Below are 18,928 nucleotides of genomic sequence, written 5' to 3'. Positions count from 1 at the left end.
TCAACCTACATTTTTCAACAGCAAAAACATGTTTCTCTTAGAGTTAGATAAAGCAATAGAGGAAACGGACTGACAATTTGTGTGCTCCGCCATCTTTAATCTGGGTGCCCATAACGGTAGTGGGATCACTGGGTCTGCTAACTTTGTCTGCAGCATGGACAGTTAAGTTAAAAATGTTAGACCACTGCTGATGGCGGTACCTTAATCAGGTGATCTTTTATTGAGATTTGACATATTAGACATTGTTACCAACAATCACACGATGGAGGAGCAGAAAAATGTCTACCATCCACCACATATTTAAGTGATGTGTGATTTAATCCACACATCAGGTCCCATAGTGTGACTCTTCATGATGTAAATACTGTACTGTACTCTCTGTTGTTGTTTTTCTCCAAAGTTAAGGTTTGACAAAACTGCTACAGCAGCTGAGAATAAGGATAAGGATAACCTTTATTGATCCCCCAATGGGGGAAATTGTGGTGTTACAACAGCTCCAAAAACAGTGAAACAGGGAATATAAACAACATCAATAGCAAAAAAGAAAAATAGAACAGCTATGACAAGTCTACATGAATTAAATAAAGGGGTTAAATATGAGAAGTTCCTCACAGTGTTGTTGACATTGTTGACGTAAAGTTACATATGAAGTACTGTTAAAACTAGAAAATGGTCTTCTTCTGAGGACAGTTTGCAGATGTTGAAGGATTACAGCACAGCAGTAATGACGGCTTTTTAACTTTCGCTTTTTCCCTGGATTTGTCTGGCACCATGTACAAAAGTCTCACAGGGAAGTGGACTAAAATGACTTGATTTGCTTTGTTACACTGCTTCATTGATGGTTGTTGATGGTAATATTCTGTTGTAGTAAAAGCAGTGGCCTGATTGGAGAAGTACACATTGAACAGATGAACCGCTCTCAGCAGATGTGGGGGAATGTGGAGATCGGAGAATCTGTCAAGTTGTTTCCAAGAGGGAGACTGGTTCTCTCTTTTTTTTCCTTTCAGGGGCTCTAATGAAGTAAATGACTATGCAGTATTTTTTTTTAGACGCATGGTGGGAGCAAAAGTGTGGCTCATTAAAAAAAAATGTCAGTGCTTACTTCTTATCACTGGCACCTAAATCTGCAGTCTCCTGGTGTACCAGTAAATTCAGCAACTGGATTACTCATTTAATCATTCTCTTCACTCTTCCTAGATTGAATGTCTGTTCAATCTATCAACAGAGCTCTTCTAATTGGGGGGGGGGGGGATGTAATTAGCCCTTTGCTTTTCATCTGTGATATCTGTGTGGTGCTGATGGACAGCTCCTTGAGTAGTTGATTTACCTTTACGTTCAATCTTCAATAATAATAGTGCTCTGAGAATGCATTATGTGGCCTCTGTATGTATGGGCCGCGAACATTTGAGTTGGAAAAGGTTGGGAACCCCTCCTCTAAAGAACTATTAAACATGTCTACAGCTCCTCATACATGTAAGGGTACATTTGATTTAGTTTAAAACTAGCTGCTCTTCACTCTATGCTATCTGCGGTGCTCTCTTGTCACTCTGCCACAATACAGACAGCCTGTTTCAATTTACAGGTCGGCAAATACAGATGTGTTGAAATATCCATTTGGTGTCTCATAAAGGTGCTCAAGTCAAGTTAGTTTCTGTTTCAGACTGACAGGAAACCCAGGAGATAGACAGCAATGTCACACCATCACTACCTTTTCCTTCCCATCCGTATCCGATATTTTGTGTGTTAAACATTACACATTAGTTGCTCAGATTTTGACCTCCATTACACTTTGTGCATTGTGTGCAAGCCATACTATTGCAGGTGTGTTTCAGGGAGTTGAGCGGGGAATTGGTTATAGTACCTGATATATCCTCTGTACCATCCCAAGAAATTTAGAAGCTAAAACCTACAGAGCGCCTGAAGTTAATTATCTACAAGCTACAGGAAGAAGAAGGAATTATTCAGGTATAACACTTCGTGGCCTGTGGAATATAGCTAAACATTATTGGCCTAAGCTGTCAGCCCTTTAAATTGACTCGTGACTATAACTATCTTAAGGGATGGCTGTGATTATTCAGTTTTTTGTTTCATTTTGCTTATTAGAATTGTGGTTTGTGTGATGAAACAAATTGACATGAAACAAACACACAGCCCTCTGTGGATAAGCAAGAACAGTCTGTAGAAGGAGTTTGAAAATTCATTCATTTAGTATGGTTCAGCACTTTCAAGCTGTATATACTGTATATACAAACTTAACAAAGTGCAGATAGTGTTAAAAGAAAGTTTTCCAAAAAGCCTTCTAACCAAGTTAATAAAAAAAACATTACCTGACAGAAATACAAAAACTGAATTCCTAACCTTTTATTCTACAATCTTTTTATGGGTGTAGATAACATGAAAACATGTATGTATGTTCTTTGTTAATAAAGTAAGTAACATATAGAAAACAAGTGCCTCAAAAGTGTGTGACTAAAGAGCCCTGTCGAATGTCAGTTATTGACAGTTGGTTCTGACAGGAATTAAAAATATAACAATGAAAGCGCCATCCACTACACCTGAAATAACTGCATGTACTGTACATACTGACAGCTTTACTACCAAAATGTTCAAAACAAAAGATTAACGATCTTCAACAATTTTGAAATCGATCTGAGGAAACTCTCGATTTCCTTTCTGGTATGTTCTTGGCTGTCAGAGATCTTTAACTGGAAGGTGAGCACACTCCCTCAGCGAGCTGTGATCTCCAGAGTCTGTATCAGGGTTGGAGTACTCTCAATAACTACGATAATTTATACGCTGGATAATTCTGCAGAGGGTCTTTTATCTGTTGATCATGGCTGCACAGCGAAAAAGTGATGATTGGCGCAATCCATCCCTAGAATCTTTTCTGATTGGCTAAGAAACATGAACTCCCTCCTATAGTTGAGGGGTCGCACAGGCTTTGTATTTTGTGGGGAATATTGCAGAACATACATCTTGATAAAAGAGGAAATGTTGTCATACCCTCATCATCTATACTTGAATCAACAAAAACCCAGCGTGGTAGAAGTATGTAAGTTGGAAATATTAAAAAAGATCAATCTTGATAGACCGCTTGCTCATGCTTTATAACATGCTCAAGTCTTGGTCCCTCATCATCACTGCACTCTGTTGATAGAATATGCTCCAGTCAGGGTGAGGAGCTTTGACTCAAACCCAGTTTTTGCCAAGTGCCTGTGTTCACTGGAAAAGCAAACCCATCCATTCATCCATTTACTCAGATTTTTTTGTTCACATATAACATAAACTGGACTGTTATTTTCAGCATTTGTTTTGACTCCTTGCCCATACAATGTGGGTGCATCTTTTGTTGCCTCTGCTGTGGATGTTGTATGGTTGGCCCTGAGTTGCTGTGCGGACTCCCACAGACCATGCGTACCCTTTTCAGACAGCAATTACTACTTGTTGTGATGATCACTGGTAAAAAAAAAATAATGGAAATATTTTATTTTTGAGATGAGATATAAATATAATGTAAATCATTTGAAAATCATGTACAATTCCGAGCAAGTATCATGTGTTCTCAATGTACAGTAACAATGACACCACTTTGCATTTTACTTGGAAATAACAGTTTGTCATACTATGATATGTGGCAAAAATATTTGATAGGAAATTACATAAGATTCATGGTCTTTTTCCGTCCTATCTGTAGTTTAAACTCTTTGTCAGTCTGTATGGCAGACTCTTTAAAGACTTAGGTTTTTTGAAAGACGGTGTAATCTTTACAAGGCAGAGGAGCATTTCTCTTAATGACCTTTTGATGTAGTTGTTTTTATGAATAAAACTTTCTGCAAAGTAAAGAGGAAATAATGTGTATTTCTAAACCACTCAGTGAACTTTTTTTTAATGTGTCAATATAAAATGTATATGTTTTTAATTTATGTTTCCATCTTTTTACTCAAAACTTTCATGTCTCTTTCTGTGTTTCAGGCACATTCAGGCGCTGAACAGCTAACCTACGACAAAAAAAAGATATGCATAGAATACCTTGGGTGGGATTTTTAGAATGGCTGCGACTGGACTAAAGCAAAGCCGCATTGTGCAGAGAGATGATCTATGTTTACCTGCATACATGCAGCTCCAGGGCACCTTTTAATGATGTCTCATTTAGTACTCCAAAATAACTTTTGGCCCACACTTAAAAAGGCCCTCATTTTTGATTTGCAACTCAGTCTGTTGATGTACCCCTGCCTCTGACCATTCTGCAGCCATGCGGTTAGCCACATAAGGCTCAGAGAGGCCTTTCCTGTGTGTTTTAGAGCACCCCCACCCCACTCTATGGAGGCTGAGCCTGGTCGTCCAGCTGATGGGAAGCGCTCTGGAAGACAAGAGCAGCAGCAAGCCACAGCTGAGTCCTCACTAGGATCTTGTCCGACACTGCAGCCGCAGCAGCCTCCTAATCCTCGCCCTGTATACAGAGCCTTGGGACGCCTGCAAAATCGGCAACCAAAACGCACTGACCTTCTGCTTAGATTACAGCAGCAGCAAGCAGTAGCATGGCAGCAGTCAGACCCCCCAGGTACCTCAGGAGGCAGCTTCTGCTTTCCACCTTCTTCATCAACCTCATCCCTTCCCTCTACTTCCAGCCAGGGTGAGCATGGTGATGCTGTCCCATCTCAGTCCAGCCAAGAAAGCCCAGATGTGGTTAGCTCAATCAGAAAAGGTGAGAAGAAACCCCAAAAACCAGGGAAATATGTGTGCACTTATTGTGGCCGTCCTTGTGCCAAGCCAAGCGTACTTCAGAAACACATTCGCTCCCATACAGGAGAAAGACCCTACCCTTGTGCCCCTTGTGGATTCTCTTTCAAGACCAAGAGCAACCTGTACAAGCACCGCAAGTCCCATGCCCATCGCATTAAAGCAGGTCTGGCATCCAGTCGTGATGAGCCCAGTCTGAGTGGGCCAGAAGGTAGTGGTGTTGGAGAGGACCCTGAAGAACACACAGAGGGAGAAAGCACTGAGTCTGAAGAAGAGACAGGCCAACACAAGAAATCTTCCTCAAAGGAAATGTTGGGTCGACAAAAGAAAGGTAGTAAGGAGCTGCTGGGTGGGTCGGAGGAGACTCAGAGACCTGAAGACTCTCAGGCTGTAAAGCAGAGGTTGGCACTGAGACTTAGTGAAAGGAAACGTGGCCCACTGGCATCTCCAGATGACCCTCCTTCCTCCCTATCCACCTCATCTTCTTCTCTTGGCCCTGGAAGTAAGGGCAGCACAGAGTCCGGCTACTTTTCTGGATCAGGTAGCACTGACCTATGCCAAGCTAGCCCTCCCAGCTCCAGTGCCAAAACGTACGCTGAAATTATTCTTGGGAAATATGGAAGGCTTGGAGGGCAGCAGCGCAGTCCCCATCAACAGGTTCCTCAATCTTCACTTTCATCATCCTCAGGGACAGAGGACAAGAGCATTCCTTTTGCTGTACCCAAAACTCAAGTAATTGAACATATTACCAAGCTCATCACTATCAATGAAGCCGTAGTGGACACAAGTGAGATTGACAGTGTAAAGCCCAGGCGCACCTCTTTGTCCAGGAAAGGCAGCATGGAGTCACCTAAATTTACAACCTCTAAAGATCCATACCTATTTGATCCAAAAGGAGAAGCCCCTGGTACAAGTAGCCTAAAGCACCTCCATGAAGCAGATCCAATAGGAACCCAGGAATTATCAGCAGTTCCTCTGCTAAGAAGCCACTCAATGCCATCACCTACCCGCCAAGGAGAGCCCTCCACCTCTGTCACCATGTCCCCCAGGAGTTATCGTCTCTCCCAGTCTTTTGATGAGCAGCAAGCAGTGGTAGCAGAGTTGAGAGTTGGGAATGCTCAGCGTATGCTGCGGCGCCAACCTGCCATAGAAGTACCTTTGGGAGCTGAGATAATGCTTGAGGAGGCCAGAAGCTCTGAACAGTCCAGACAACCACAGCAAGAACAACAGCAAAAAAGTTTGAGTCCGCGTGTATGTGAAGCCTGTGGAGCCACCCTCCAACACAGTGAAGGCTACGAGGCCCACAGAGGTCTATGCCCTGGGCAGAAAAAAGTAGAACACAAGAGCAGGGATATGAGTAAAAGCTCCAGGGAAGATCGCCCTCCAATGATGATGCACTATAAATTCAGAGCACTGGCCATGGCTGTGAGGAAGAGAAGGAAAGAAGAAAGTCTGGAGGAGGATCCTCCCAGCCCTGGATCTGCAGCTCTGTCAGGAAGCCCTGCACGCCTTGCTCCTGTGCCAAGCAGACCAGACCACAACCAGGCTCTCTCAGGTTTGTTCTTCTAAAATTCTAGATTTAATTATTTTTTTTTACTGAACCTTTGATTATCCACATTAGCCCCATTGAGATCAGATATGTCTTTTTCAAGAAAGATCTGGCCATGAATATCAGTAACACATTTTCAATCGCAAAAACACTTCAACTCATACAGTACACATTTCATGACAAGAAAATCATCAGCCAAAATGTTGCATAGAGAAGGGTTGGATTCAAAACTCTTCAATAAGGATTTAAAGACATTCAGACTGACACATTTTGTAGATAAAAATCAGACGGCTGGTTGGTCCGAGCAAATGGTGTACAAAAACTAAAGGCTTTCTTTTCCAACTCATCTTTGGCAGCAACCAATTGCACAAAGTTCAACAAGCAAAGGTTTTGTATTTCATCCTTCAGAATTAAAAGAGAGAAAAGGTTGCCGTTAAAAACATAAATAACAAGGGTTTGTAAGAATCCCATGGTTTTCTTACAAACCCTTGATCATTGGTGATGGCGATTTCAGTACACCATGATATACACTGTTCAGCATATTTAGACTCAGAGTAGAGACATTCACGTACAATACATTACCATAATCAAGGATAGCAGACACTTTTGTTCTAAGCCATGTATATCTGAGAGTATCACAAGAAAGGATTTTACTTTACTTTTTGTCAAAAGAATTATAGTGAGAATTATAGCTACATTATCCTCCTCTGATATTGATAACTTGCTTTTCAGTCATAGCCAATATTCTCTAAACATCTGAAATAGCAGATAGCTATATAGCTAAAGCAATGACATCCTTTTTAACATCTGGGATAGCAGATTGATGAGTAGCCAAAGCAAATATGTGCAACAAGTCAATATGTGTTTGTACATCAGTAAACCACATAACCCCACAGATAGAAAAAGAACAGGCAGTATGCCAAGAAATCATAATGAATGCTAAGGTTTTTATTTGTTTCCTTCTAGGTGTTTCTTTACAGACGGATCCAAAACAACAGCAGGATAGGAAGGGTGTGTCTGTGATCCAACACACAAGCTCTTTTGAGAAGCAGGAGAGCATATCCATTGAAAGTCAGGAACCAGACCACGAAGAGACTAAGCAAAGGCAAGAACCTGAGCCAAAACCATCACCTTCTACATCTCGCCTCATACGCCAGCCAAACATCCAAGTGCCAGAGATATTTGTTACTGTGGAGCCTGATGCTGACATGCCATCTGTTTCACCACCAGTGACAGCATCCTCGTCCAAGGTATGAAATTACTTAGAGAAACATTTGGCTTTTTATTTTAACTTTTTTTTTTAAATTGACTCCCTTGATTAGTTTACGTATGTCCCCCCCTCTCCTTTTAATGCAAAGGCCTTAAATTACTGGATGTTTCAAATTATATACATGTCAAGAATATAATTATCCCCTGTAACATCAATATCTCCAGAGAAATAAACAATCTATATATCTAACTATATCTTTCCTAGGAGGCAGAAAGAGTGGAGGAGTTCCAGTGGCCTCGGCGTAGTGAGTCTCTGTCCAAGCTACCTGCAGAGAAACTGCCACCAAAGAAGAAGAGACTCCGCCTTACAGAAGCAGCCCATTCCTCTGGGGAGTCTAGCTTTGAGTCTGTGTCTCTGCCTCGCAGCCCTAGTCAAGAAAGCAACATCTCACATACTTCAAGCCTCTCTGCTTCTGTAGAGGACACAGCAAGATCGGATTCTGCAGTCTGGGCGTCCAGTAGCCAAAGCTCCCAGATGTTGATGGTGCCATTATCTTCCCACCAACACCACCAAAGCCAAAAAGAAATGAGGCGTTCAGCCTCAGAGCAAACCCCAACCAGCCCTCAACAAACAGAGCAGATCTCAGAGACCAGAAGTAAGTCATTTGACTTTGGGTCCCTGTCTCCTCAGCAGTCTTCATCTTCCTGGAAAGAAAGGAGAAAATGTCTCCTTGTCAAGCATGCCACATTAGGGAAACCTGAGCAGGAGGAGGGGACCAGCACAAGTCAATCCAGATCAGAGAGTCCAAAGCCCGGGCCTTCCCACTTAATATATCCTCTTTCCTGTTCAACTGAGGCAAGTACCTGTTTTAATCCTGAAGCAGTGGGAAAAGCATTGCAGCTGTTGCCACAACAAATCTTCCCACCCTCTCAGGATGTGCTCCTTTATCAGCCCAGGGGCCAGCAAGAGTTTGCCCAAGAGCAGCTATCTCAGCTACTTCCCGTCACTACAGCCATTTCTGATGTACTTTCCAACCAAATAATCCATAGAGCATTCCTACATTCACAGACAGGCCCTCCACATATACAGATCCACCCAGCGCAGATCCACATGGCAGAACAGTTAGGTATACCTTTCCATCAGCTTCCTGCCCTAGTTCCTCTTCAGTTATCTTCCAGGACTAGAGCAAGTCAGACATTGTACTTACCTTCAAGATTTACCACACATGTTCCGTCCTTTGCTACTACAGAGAGCAGACCCTCCATCTCGGCCATGTCTTCTGCCCTTCCACATCAAAGCCTTGTAAGAATCTCCTACAACCACCCAAGGCCAGTTATCGCCACATGCCTGGCACAGCTTACACCATTAGTATCCCTAGTGGTACCGGTACGACTCCAAACCCATATTCCCAGCTATGCCAGCGCTATGTATACAACCCTGTCCCAGATACTGGCCTCTACCTGTTCACAGGGACCCATTTCTTGTACAGCTATGGTCATCATGGGACAGGTAGAGCAGAACAAGCTCCAGAGATCCTACTTGAAAGTCCCTTTCCCTGACATCAAGTCCCTTCACCCTCCCTTTCTTCCCACGGTGGTGGCCTCAGAATCTGGGGAGAGCTATGGTCCACTAGGGGCTGGAGGAAGTAAGCGTATGCTTTCTCCTGCAGCCAGTTTGGAGCTCAGCACAGAAGCCCAACGTCACCAGAAAAGGGTGAAAGAGGAAGGGGAAAAGGAGCAACAAAAGGAAGGAGATGAGGAGGAGGATGAAAAAAAAGAGGAGGATGTGGAACAGAAGATCAGACGTGAAGAAGAAGCCAGCAGGAGAGATCCAGAAGAGGAAGGGAAGAAACAAGCGGAGATGTTGGCATTGACAGCTGTCAAAGTGGAGGGTCAACCGGAGCAATTACCAGAGAAACATTATAGGGAGAAGGAAAAGGAGTCGACTGACAAGACAACTAAAAAAGAAGTGGTGCCACTTGTCAAAGAAGGCGTGGAAAGATCAACAATCCCTTCATACCCAAGTCTTGACACTGTAACCTCAGTGAACTGGTGCTACCTGAACTACGTGAAACCCAACCCATCCGCTCTGGCAGACCCTTGCACCTCAGTTTATTCCACCTGGAGTGTCAGTGCTCACAACCCAAACCTGCCGGGCCTCAGCACCAAGATGGTGTTGTCTCTACTATGCTCAAAACAGAAGCAGAGCTCAGAGACATACACTGTGGCAGCAACCCCAGCCAAATGCCAGTTGGCCCCTGCCAGTAGCAGCACCCCACTTGTATCAGAGGTAAACATAACCTCAACTCAACATCAACTTACTAAATGAAATACTAAAAGTAAATCTTAGAAGTTTTTGCTGGAAAAGAGTAATTCACCACACCAGGATGGTTCAGACTGACTTTAAAGTCTAACTCATATAAAAATCGGAGCTAACAATCCGCACTCCAATGTTTCATATGCATTAAACATTAAAGTCAATCCGAACAATCCTGGTGTGTGCTAGATAATTTTGATCAGATAAACTTTATTCTCTGTCCAAAAAGTGACAGAAATTGCTTAGACAGGGTTAATTAGAGAATTACATTAAAGGAAGAATGTGTGACATTTGACACATAAATAAGCAGAAATTAAGTATGTCCTATGTAAATGTCTCTCCACCTGTTGTACTGTAGTTGGATCTTTTTTTACATCATATTTACTGTATATGAATGGGACAGCCTTGATTATAGAGCTGTTTTTTGGAGGTGTGCAGCAGAGACTTTGGAATAGCGGAAGTGTTGCCAAACAGCATTTTGTTTTGCTTTAATTGCTGATCAAAAAGGGTACATTCTTCATTTAAAAAACAAGAACAGATATCCGAGAACAGATAGTAAAATGTGACAAAAAAAATTCTACAGCTTATAAAAAGATGTATTGTTGAGTGTCTATTTCAAATTCAGGTTTAGTGTTAGGGGAAAAGGACATATTGTATTTTAAGCAATGTGTCTGCTAGCTTCTGTACATTTATAAAGTTATCCAAGTAACAGAGCTTAAGTATAACGTAACAGTAACAGTAGGCCTACTGAACAGAAAAAAATTACCAGTGAAGGTTCATTCATAAAGCCTAGCTCATAGCTGCTACCTAACTAACAGACAAAGGATGTAGTATTGTTTTGTAGTTTAATGGCACTGAGTTAACAGAGTGCTTGATTGATGTCTGACTTCTCAGAGAAGCCCAATGACCCGGCTCAAATTTGGGTATTAAAAAAAGGAATTAAGTTTGAAATTTTTCAAAAATATCTTTTTTTGAAATTTTGAATTTTTATAAGTTTTTTTATTGGTGGTCTAATAAATGCTTTCGGCACTGTTTACTTTAAATATACATAAATAAACTTGTGGGTAAAATAAGCATCTTGTTAAGAGGGTAGTTCAGTTTTAAAGTACATGATGTCATATAAAGGAGCAATTCTCAGTGAAAGAGTGCTATTTTAAATAATTAAACATTCATTTTAATTTATTTGCTTGAATTTTTTTGTGTGTCTTGAGTGTAGGTACTCGCCACCCCACCTATCACCCTCACTAGTGTAAAGGATGAACAGCAGCATGGAAAAGAGGAGAATAAAGAGATGATAGAAGAAGTACCCTCAACCTCCAAACAGAATGAGCCTCCTCGTGTTCGTATCTTCGAAGGCGGGTAAGAACTAAAAGAAAAATGTTGTTCGAACTTAGATTTTAATAGTGACTATTTGTGAAAATGGCAGTGGCTATTTAGCTGACAAATGTGTTTGTCACAAACCGACTACTGACGACAGAAAAAGCGAAACCATGGAGAGCTGACAAGAGTACACAGAGAATTTAAGTAGCAGATGGGAGGCAGTGAAACCTGCTGGGACTTCATTTGTACCTGCAGCCAGGCCTTTTTCTCTCTTTTACTGCTGGCACAATTGCTGTTTAAGAAGTGTTAATTTAGAGAGGTATCTGTGTGTTTGTGTGTGAAGGGGAAAAGGTGGTCTCTAACTTTGTGAAACTCTCATTAGAACCTGTTTTTATGGTTACATAATCGTCAGAGGATGAGTATGAAGCAATCAGCAAACAATCAGTATCTTATTAGGGTATGTTTTTGGCAATGTATGCATGTTTGACTAAAAATGGAAACGTGTGCACTTGTACATTTTACTGCATTGACATATTTTCATTAATGTGCTCTCCATATATTTTTCAGTGTATTCATTTACTCTGTTTTAGGCCCGTCACTGACTAAGAATTTACGTAAGATTACATGACAGCGAATTATTAAAATAATTTATCATCTACTGATCCCAGAAAGTTTTGTTGGGGTTTTTTTTTTTTTGAGCTCATTAATCTATACTCTCATTTGTGTTAACCATATCATTCAACTATATTTCTTCTAGACTTGGAATAACAATTTATTCTGATTTGATCCATTGCTTTTTTCCACATATTAATTGCATTAAGTCGACCTTATAACCATGTTACACATGTCAGAAGGCACTGATTCAGCCCCCACAGAAACCACGCTCTTTGCATCAGACCACCGACAAAAAAATTATTTTAACTTAGCTTTAACTTTCTCCACTTTACCTAAGCTTTAATATTCTGCCCTGATTATAATATTACACCTAAAACTGTACACACAAATTAAACACTAACCATTACCCTAACCGTTTAAAATGACGACCAAATGCATGCAATTGTTCCAATGACTCACATTTCTTGTAGCCAAAGAAATTCTTAAAACACGGATATGTTGCCTCTGTCAATACTTCAGGGTGATTGTTCATGCACATAGCATGGAGACTGTTTAAAGTATGGGTGGTTTTGACGACTGCATTTAAAGTATTAATAATATCTATATAATATATATGATATTCATACTGAGGCTCGAGCGAATTAATTGTGGAATATTCGACTATATGGTGTCAGCCCTACTCTGTTAAAAGCTGAGGGTTTTCACAGAAGCTGGTTCTCTGTAAATCTATGACCTTGAAGTAATGACAGAAATGGAAGATTTGAGATGGAAAAGATAGGGCACAGGATGGAGGTTAAAGGTTCCTTATTAATGAGGATTTCAGGACGCACTGATTTTTCTTTGGTTTGAAATACTAATATCTTAGGAATATATATTTGGGATTGTTTATCTTATGGGATTTTCACTGTCTATGTGTCTGGATGTGTGTCAACACTTGCATATTAAGGCCTTTGTTTTATATTAATGTGCACGCAGATTAACTGTGAAGGAGTTGTCTGGTTAACACGAGATAAGGCTCTAATTACTAGTCTGTATCCCTCTTCAGCTGATCATTACACACATCTGGGAAATGCATTTCAATTCCTTATACAGCCTTTAGCTCTCTCTCATTGCTGCTGTGCCACTCTGACAGTACTTCCAATTTTACTTACACATGTGTTACTCTCTTGAGTCCTTCCTAGCATCCCCTGTGTGCTCTGTCTCTCTCTCCTCTATGTACCTTCATCCTAGACGCCCCGTTGTATTTCCTCCATAAATGCAAATGAACACGGCAACTCTCTCTAGCAGAGTGTTTTGTGCCGTGTTGGTTGATGCTCATTAAACCTGTCTCCCTTTTGTGTGCTACTCATTCTAGAGAACAAGCTTAAGAAGATGCGCCATGCAGCTCTGAGTATGTTCTGTTTACTAGTATGATTTCATCCATTCCACAGTGGTCCCTGAAAGTGGGTTGCAGGGGTATCCAGGGTTGATTGGTATCTCACACAGCTAAAGAAACATAAATATTAATTAGAGAAGCTCAGATCAGAGTGAGCATAGCTGTTTTTTCCTAGCAAAAGTCATTTGAATATCAGCTTTAATCCCTTTTATTTAGGATGGGCTAAAAGCCATCCTTATTGTTTCTTTTAAGATATGCAGATGGATAACAGGTTGACATTGCAAGTTTTTGGAATTGGCGTTGGTATACCTGAGCAAAGTTTACAGCATGTTTCAGATCTTTTTTTTTTTTTTAAACTGAAGAGTAATTTCAGCATGTACCTTCTTTTGCTGCCAAGCTTTGTCAGTCAAGATAGTAGGTTGAGTTTATAGAGACAAACAGCTAAGTGAATACACAGTGTGAAATTTCTGCCTTGTCTTTTTCCCATGAGGAAAATTTTTTTTTTCAATAACGTGCCAGTTATTGCAACAGTAGCCAGCTTGTAAATCAACACAACATAGAGCCGCTATTGAGACTTTAGAGTTGTGCAATAATGGGTTATATTTGCTGTTACGGCTCTTCTACAAAACAGGGAATATTCACAGTCTGGATTCTTGTAGATAGGCTTCACTTTCTGTAAATTAACACAGTCAGCTTACATCAGATGTTTACTATTTAGACTGGACACAGCTATAAATTAGTACTGAAAGCAGATGGAGTTTTCAATAGCCGACAATTCGTTCCAATTATGAAACATCTGCGGTGCACTTAGTCCACAAATAGCCTTTTGGTAAACATTAAGAATGTGCATAAACAATGTTTTTATAGACTGGATCTAAATGTGTTGCTCGATTTTTATATATAGTGTCTATTTTAGGTTGTGGGCCACAGCCAGGCTTCCCTGCCCTCTCTTTAGCTGTGTCGTGGAAAATTCTCCTTTTACGAGGTGGAGAGTTGCTAATTCTCAAGAAGAAAATTCACGGCGGCGCTTGAATCAGATCTCTTTTAATACGTGCAGCACGGAGGAGAGGCCAGAGCATCTTCTCCCGAACCTTTACATTACAAGTCCTTTTATACAATACAGAGAGATATGGGGAGGTGACCTTACACTTAACAAATGGTGATCTTACATTACAATGGTTGTTTAAAGTTTAGTGTATTCTGTCTGTCTGGAGACAGTGACTCTGTGATAATCAAATAACATTTACATTCGTATGGTACTGTCTGCGAAGGAGGAGGCCCTCCTGTGGCTCTCTGACACCTCTGTTCATTTGGTGTCTCCTGAACGTCTAGGTAATTTCCCACATTCCTTCCCCTTGACACAAAGTGTCAACACAACATTTATGGAAATTACCAGACTGTTCGTTACAGTGAAAAATGAATGAAAACAAATAAAAAATAAAAGTCAAAACAAAAACAAAACAAAACAATAAAAAACAAATGAGAGAAGAACAAAATAGGCAACTTATGTAGTTGAAACAGTTCTCGGTGGCAAGTTTTTAGATCATGCCCTTGTTGGATGTTCCGATCCTGTGTTGAATCTTGTGTCTTCATCTGTTGTTGCACACAGTCCATGTTTACCCTTCTGTAAGAGATGGGGTGTCTAAGTATCAGTGTAGTGAATCAGTTGGTGATGAAATCGTCCTACGGCGTTCTCTCTCAGCACTCCGTAGGTTAGATTGCTGTTCTTCCTTCGATGTCATGGCTCGAAAAAGGTTTGCAGTGATGTATGGATCTTGGTATCCCTCTCAGCTATCCGATCGTCAGTGGATGTTGTCATCATCTCCAGGTGTCCCTCTCAGTTATCTGGACAGCAGTTGTTGTTGTCAGCAGCTCCAGATCTGGTTCTTGTCCACCGTGGTTAAAACGTCCATGCTTCCTTCTCAGGTCCTTTCCATCTCCAGGCTGGATGTTGTGGAGTCTCACCAATGTAGTCCCCAGAAGGGCCGCTTTCACCTTAGGGAAGACAACTTAAAAAACATGGTTATCCACCCCTTTGACACATGGTCAAGACCATGTGTCAAACTTTTGACGCACAGAAGTATCTTTGAGGGGTAGAAACATATTTTTTACAGAAAAAACATTTGTAGAGTGGGGGAGACAGGTGAAAGAGCAGCAGTCCCAGGAGCTTCAAATCCCAGTGACTCTGGGTCATTAGCACCTGTATGAGCTGACATTTACATGCTGATGAAATGACAGCTGCCTGAGCAGACAGGTTAGCAGTGTTAGTACATAGATGAGACACAAGGGGATCCATCTGTTGGATCTCATAGCAGAAACATCTATAAAGAAAACAAAATCAAAGTTCATGAAAGGAGTGTCAAAGAGTGCATCTCTTGGTTTTGACACAGACAGGGGTGTGGTTCTCCATCTTGAGCTGTAAAGAGCAAGGTTAAAACTGTTCTTCATTTTAAAATCACATGAGTGCACAAAAAGATTTAAAAAGGTTGGTAGTGTCTGGTAGTCGTAGGCAGAGGGAACTCGATAAAGCTTGTGTCAAGTCAGTTGAAGCTTTATCTGTGTCAGGAGTTCAAGTCAAAAAAGTCAGTCATGGCCAAAATTCTACCCCCATGTGTGGGGGCGGGGAGATCTCCACCCTTTTTAAAATCCATGGACAACAATAGCCTGTTCCAACCAATTAGGCAACCGTTTGTTTGTTTTTCAGTTTTATTAACATCCAAGATTGTGGACGTAAATCAGGACCAAATTTATGAAACTCCGGAGTAAAATAATGCATTTTTAACAAACTAAAATAGTTTGCAAACTTGTCCTGCAAAATTGAAGACCGTTTTTTTTTCCCAGAAAACAAAAATGGACAAACAACAAACACTGTTTCAGCTTGACAATGCCTCTGCATAGGGAAACATATACACAGACACTGTCAACATACTGAACAAGTGTATTAATACACAATGGTTGATAAAAAACTAATTTCTCAGCTCTATTTCAATCCAGAGTGAAAAATTGGAGAAGAACACCCTATGGTATCTTCATCCAAGAATAAAATGCACCATTGATTGTGAAAGCAACCCAGAACTGTGAGTCAAGATGAAAAGAAGAATGCTAGAATTTGCATTTGTTAAAACAAACTAAAAACCCAAGCTGATTAACATTGGTGTTACAGACATCTGTCTGATGCTGACCACCTTCATTTACATCCCTTAAGTATTTTAATGAATTCCAACCCCAATTTGTTTTTTTTCTTCAGGCACGATGGGGGAGATATGGTGAGATTTAGAAAGTTCAACAATAGCACTTTAATTTATAAAACAATGATTTCCAAACAGTCTCAGGACTAAATGGATATCTTTAACCTCGTCTAAAAATAAATTTTGACTGGAAAACAATATACTATTCTATTTCTAAAATTCAAGATTGTTTAAAATTTTAATTATCATTACAGTGTTAGTTGCAATGTTTACTCTTTTTCAGTCGAATCAGTGTTTCTCTGTGTGTGTAGGTGTGTGTGTGTGTGTCTCTGTATGTGCTGCTCACTACTCTGACCTTCCTCCACTGTCTCCTCTGGCTGTGTCAAGAGGAATCCTACAACAGACACCTTCAGGTGGTGAATGTGACCAGGATTCTTCTGGATCTTGTATTAAACTCAGGATTCCCATCTCCTTCCCTCTTGTAGCATTGTTCTTGGAGTCAGTGCTGTTGCACTTTCAGTTCGATATGGACCCAGTCTTCTTCTCCTTCTGCTCTTTGGTGGCAATCTCTGTCCAGGACTCTGTGGCCCATCAATCTCCAGTCTTTTTCAGGTGTTTCCTCTGCAACCTCCTTTATGTTGTTCGGTTGACATGGCCTGTGTAAGAATTCTTTCTTGGAGAAACAGAGTTACTTGCTTAAGGAGACAGAAAGAAGGCTTTTAAAACCGGGTGTGTGGTCGGCCCCCCTTCTTTCCAAGAGTTCGTCTGGTGTGCTTGACCTCCTGTGGAGGAGGTGTTGCTGCAGAGTTGTAGGTGTGGAGACAGAGGAGGAAGTCACATCTTAAAATCTAACCCTACATTTCTACTTGTCCTTCATTTCTTACTTAAAACCTCATTTCTTTTTCCTTTCAATCTCTACTAATTTTGAAAAAACAAAAATCAGTCTATCTTTTCTTCCCTACTTTCATTTTTACCTTTTATTCTAACATACTCAACGCCATCATAAAACATTCTGTGCTTAATTTCTTTTAATAGAGGACATCTCATGTGTGAAAAATTGCTAAAGTTGAACATCTCTAAATCACATAATCCCCATTTGTCTGCTCTTAATTCAGCAGAGCGTCAGAAAAAGAAAAAATCAGATATAAATTTTTATTTTTCCCCGTTTTGTTTTCTCATGTTTTCAGTGACTCACTGGGACAGATGTGCTTAAACGTTCAATGGGCTTATCACTCACACAACTTCACAATCACACTGATCTTCTCATACAGTGCATGGTTGGATCTTATCAAACATACACTAAAGCTTTTTGCAACTTAATTCAGCCAGGTGGTTTGTATGACACATAAGTTCCGAGCAACGCACCTTAATAGCATACAATCTGTATGCCAGACACTGAATGTCGCAAACAAAGTTTTTATTTTTGATTATCACTCATACGCCCATTTTATTTTAGTGGGGCCTTGTATATCTATAATAATCGTTGTTTCGCATGTTTTATTCTTTAAGTGCAGACAGCCTCGTGCTGTTTGTTAGATATTTTAGTTTCATTTTTCGTTTTTTCTTTTCCTTAACTTTTCTCGTTTAAGACACTCTAAACATATAAAACGCACTACACAGCAACAAAACGTACTACACATCAACCTCCATCACCGCGCAGGGTATGGGAATTACCAAAACATAAACCTCCAAGACCGGCATTACATGGGCATGGCGTCCATAAAACACTATATGGACCCGAAAAGCATAACTGAAACCACCCCAAAGGACTTAAATTACGTTTCAGCTACCTAGGCTTTTACAAATTGAGCAAATGATTCAAACGCCGTACTCACTTAGATAGAGCGTCCGCTGTCTGCACCCTGTATCTGACGTCAGGTGGGATCCAAAATCTCCGTTTGTCGGAGCGGAATTTCCCCGGCCGGCAGCTCCTTCAGTTCAGTCTCAGGTAGCAATCAGCGGAAACGTCTATCCCATCCTCGTCGCCATAATGTCGTGGAAAATTCTCCTTTTACGAGGTGGAGAGTTGCTAATTCTCAAGAAGAAAATTCACGGCGGCGCTTGAATCAGATCTCTTTTAATACGTGCAGCACGGAGGAGAGGCCAGAGCATCTTCTCCCGAACCTTTACATTACAAGTCCTTTTATACAATACAGAGAGATATGGGGAGGTGACCTTACACTTAACAAATGGTGATCTTACATTACAATGGTTGTTTAAAGTTTAGTGTATTCTGTCTGTCTGGAGACAGTGACTCTGTGATAATCAAATAACATTTACATTCGTATGGTACTGTCTGCGAAGGAGGAGGCCCTCCTGTGGCTCTCTGACACCTCTGTTCATTTGGTGTCTCCTGAACGTCTAGGTAATTTCCCACAGCTGCTGCTGTTGTTGGCAGGGTGGACCTACCCAGGCAGAATAGATGTATTCTTTGCGCCTTAGGGTGTAGTGGAGGGAAAAGCCGAGGAGCACAGAGCTCATGGTTTTGGTGGGGCTTCCCTGACCAGCTTCTAGAAAGAAAGCCTTGTTTCTCAGTTTCCCTTGTATGTATGTGGGAGAATGTGTGTTGAGTGAGTGTTTTGGGTGCAACTGTATGAACATGATTCTGAACACAA

The 18,928-nt window shown here is 40.9% G+C and overlaps 1 protein-coding gene across 4 annotated transcripts in view; it reads left to right on the top strand.

Moving 5' to 3' along the window:
• Nucleotides 1-18,928, top strand: part of hivep3b (HIVEP zinc finger 3b) — a 49,737-nt gene that overhangs the window by 24,501 nt on the left and 6,308 nt on the right. For all 4 annotated transcript variants that reach the window (XM_079343149.1, XM_079343151.1, XM_079343150.1 and 1 more), the window contains 4 exons: nucleotides 3,973-6,295; nucleotides 7,256-7,539; nucleotides 7,764-9,788; nucleotides 11,032-11,174. In XM_079343149.1, the coding sequence (XP_079199275.1) occupies nucleotides 4,321-6,295; nucleotides 7,256-7,539; nucleotides 7,764-9,788; nucleotides 11,032-11,174 (4,427 nt within the window). In that variant the 5' untranslated portion in view covers nucleotides 3,973-4,320. The remainder of the gene's footprint in view (nucleotides 1-3,972; nucleotides 6,296-7,255; nucleotides 7,540-7,763; nucleotides 9,789-11,031; nucleotides 11,175-18,928) is intronic.

The sequence above is a fragment of the Symphodus melops genome (genome assembly GCF_947650265.1).
Source record: "Symphodus melops genome assembly, chromosome: 5".
In the NCBI taxonomy this organism is placed as follows: Eukaryota; Metazoa; Chordata; class Actinopteri; order Labriformes; family Labridae; genus Symphodus; species Symphodus melops.
This window is presented reverse-complemented; position numbering and strand designations above follow the sequence as displayed.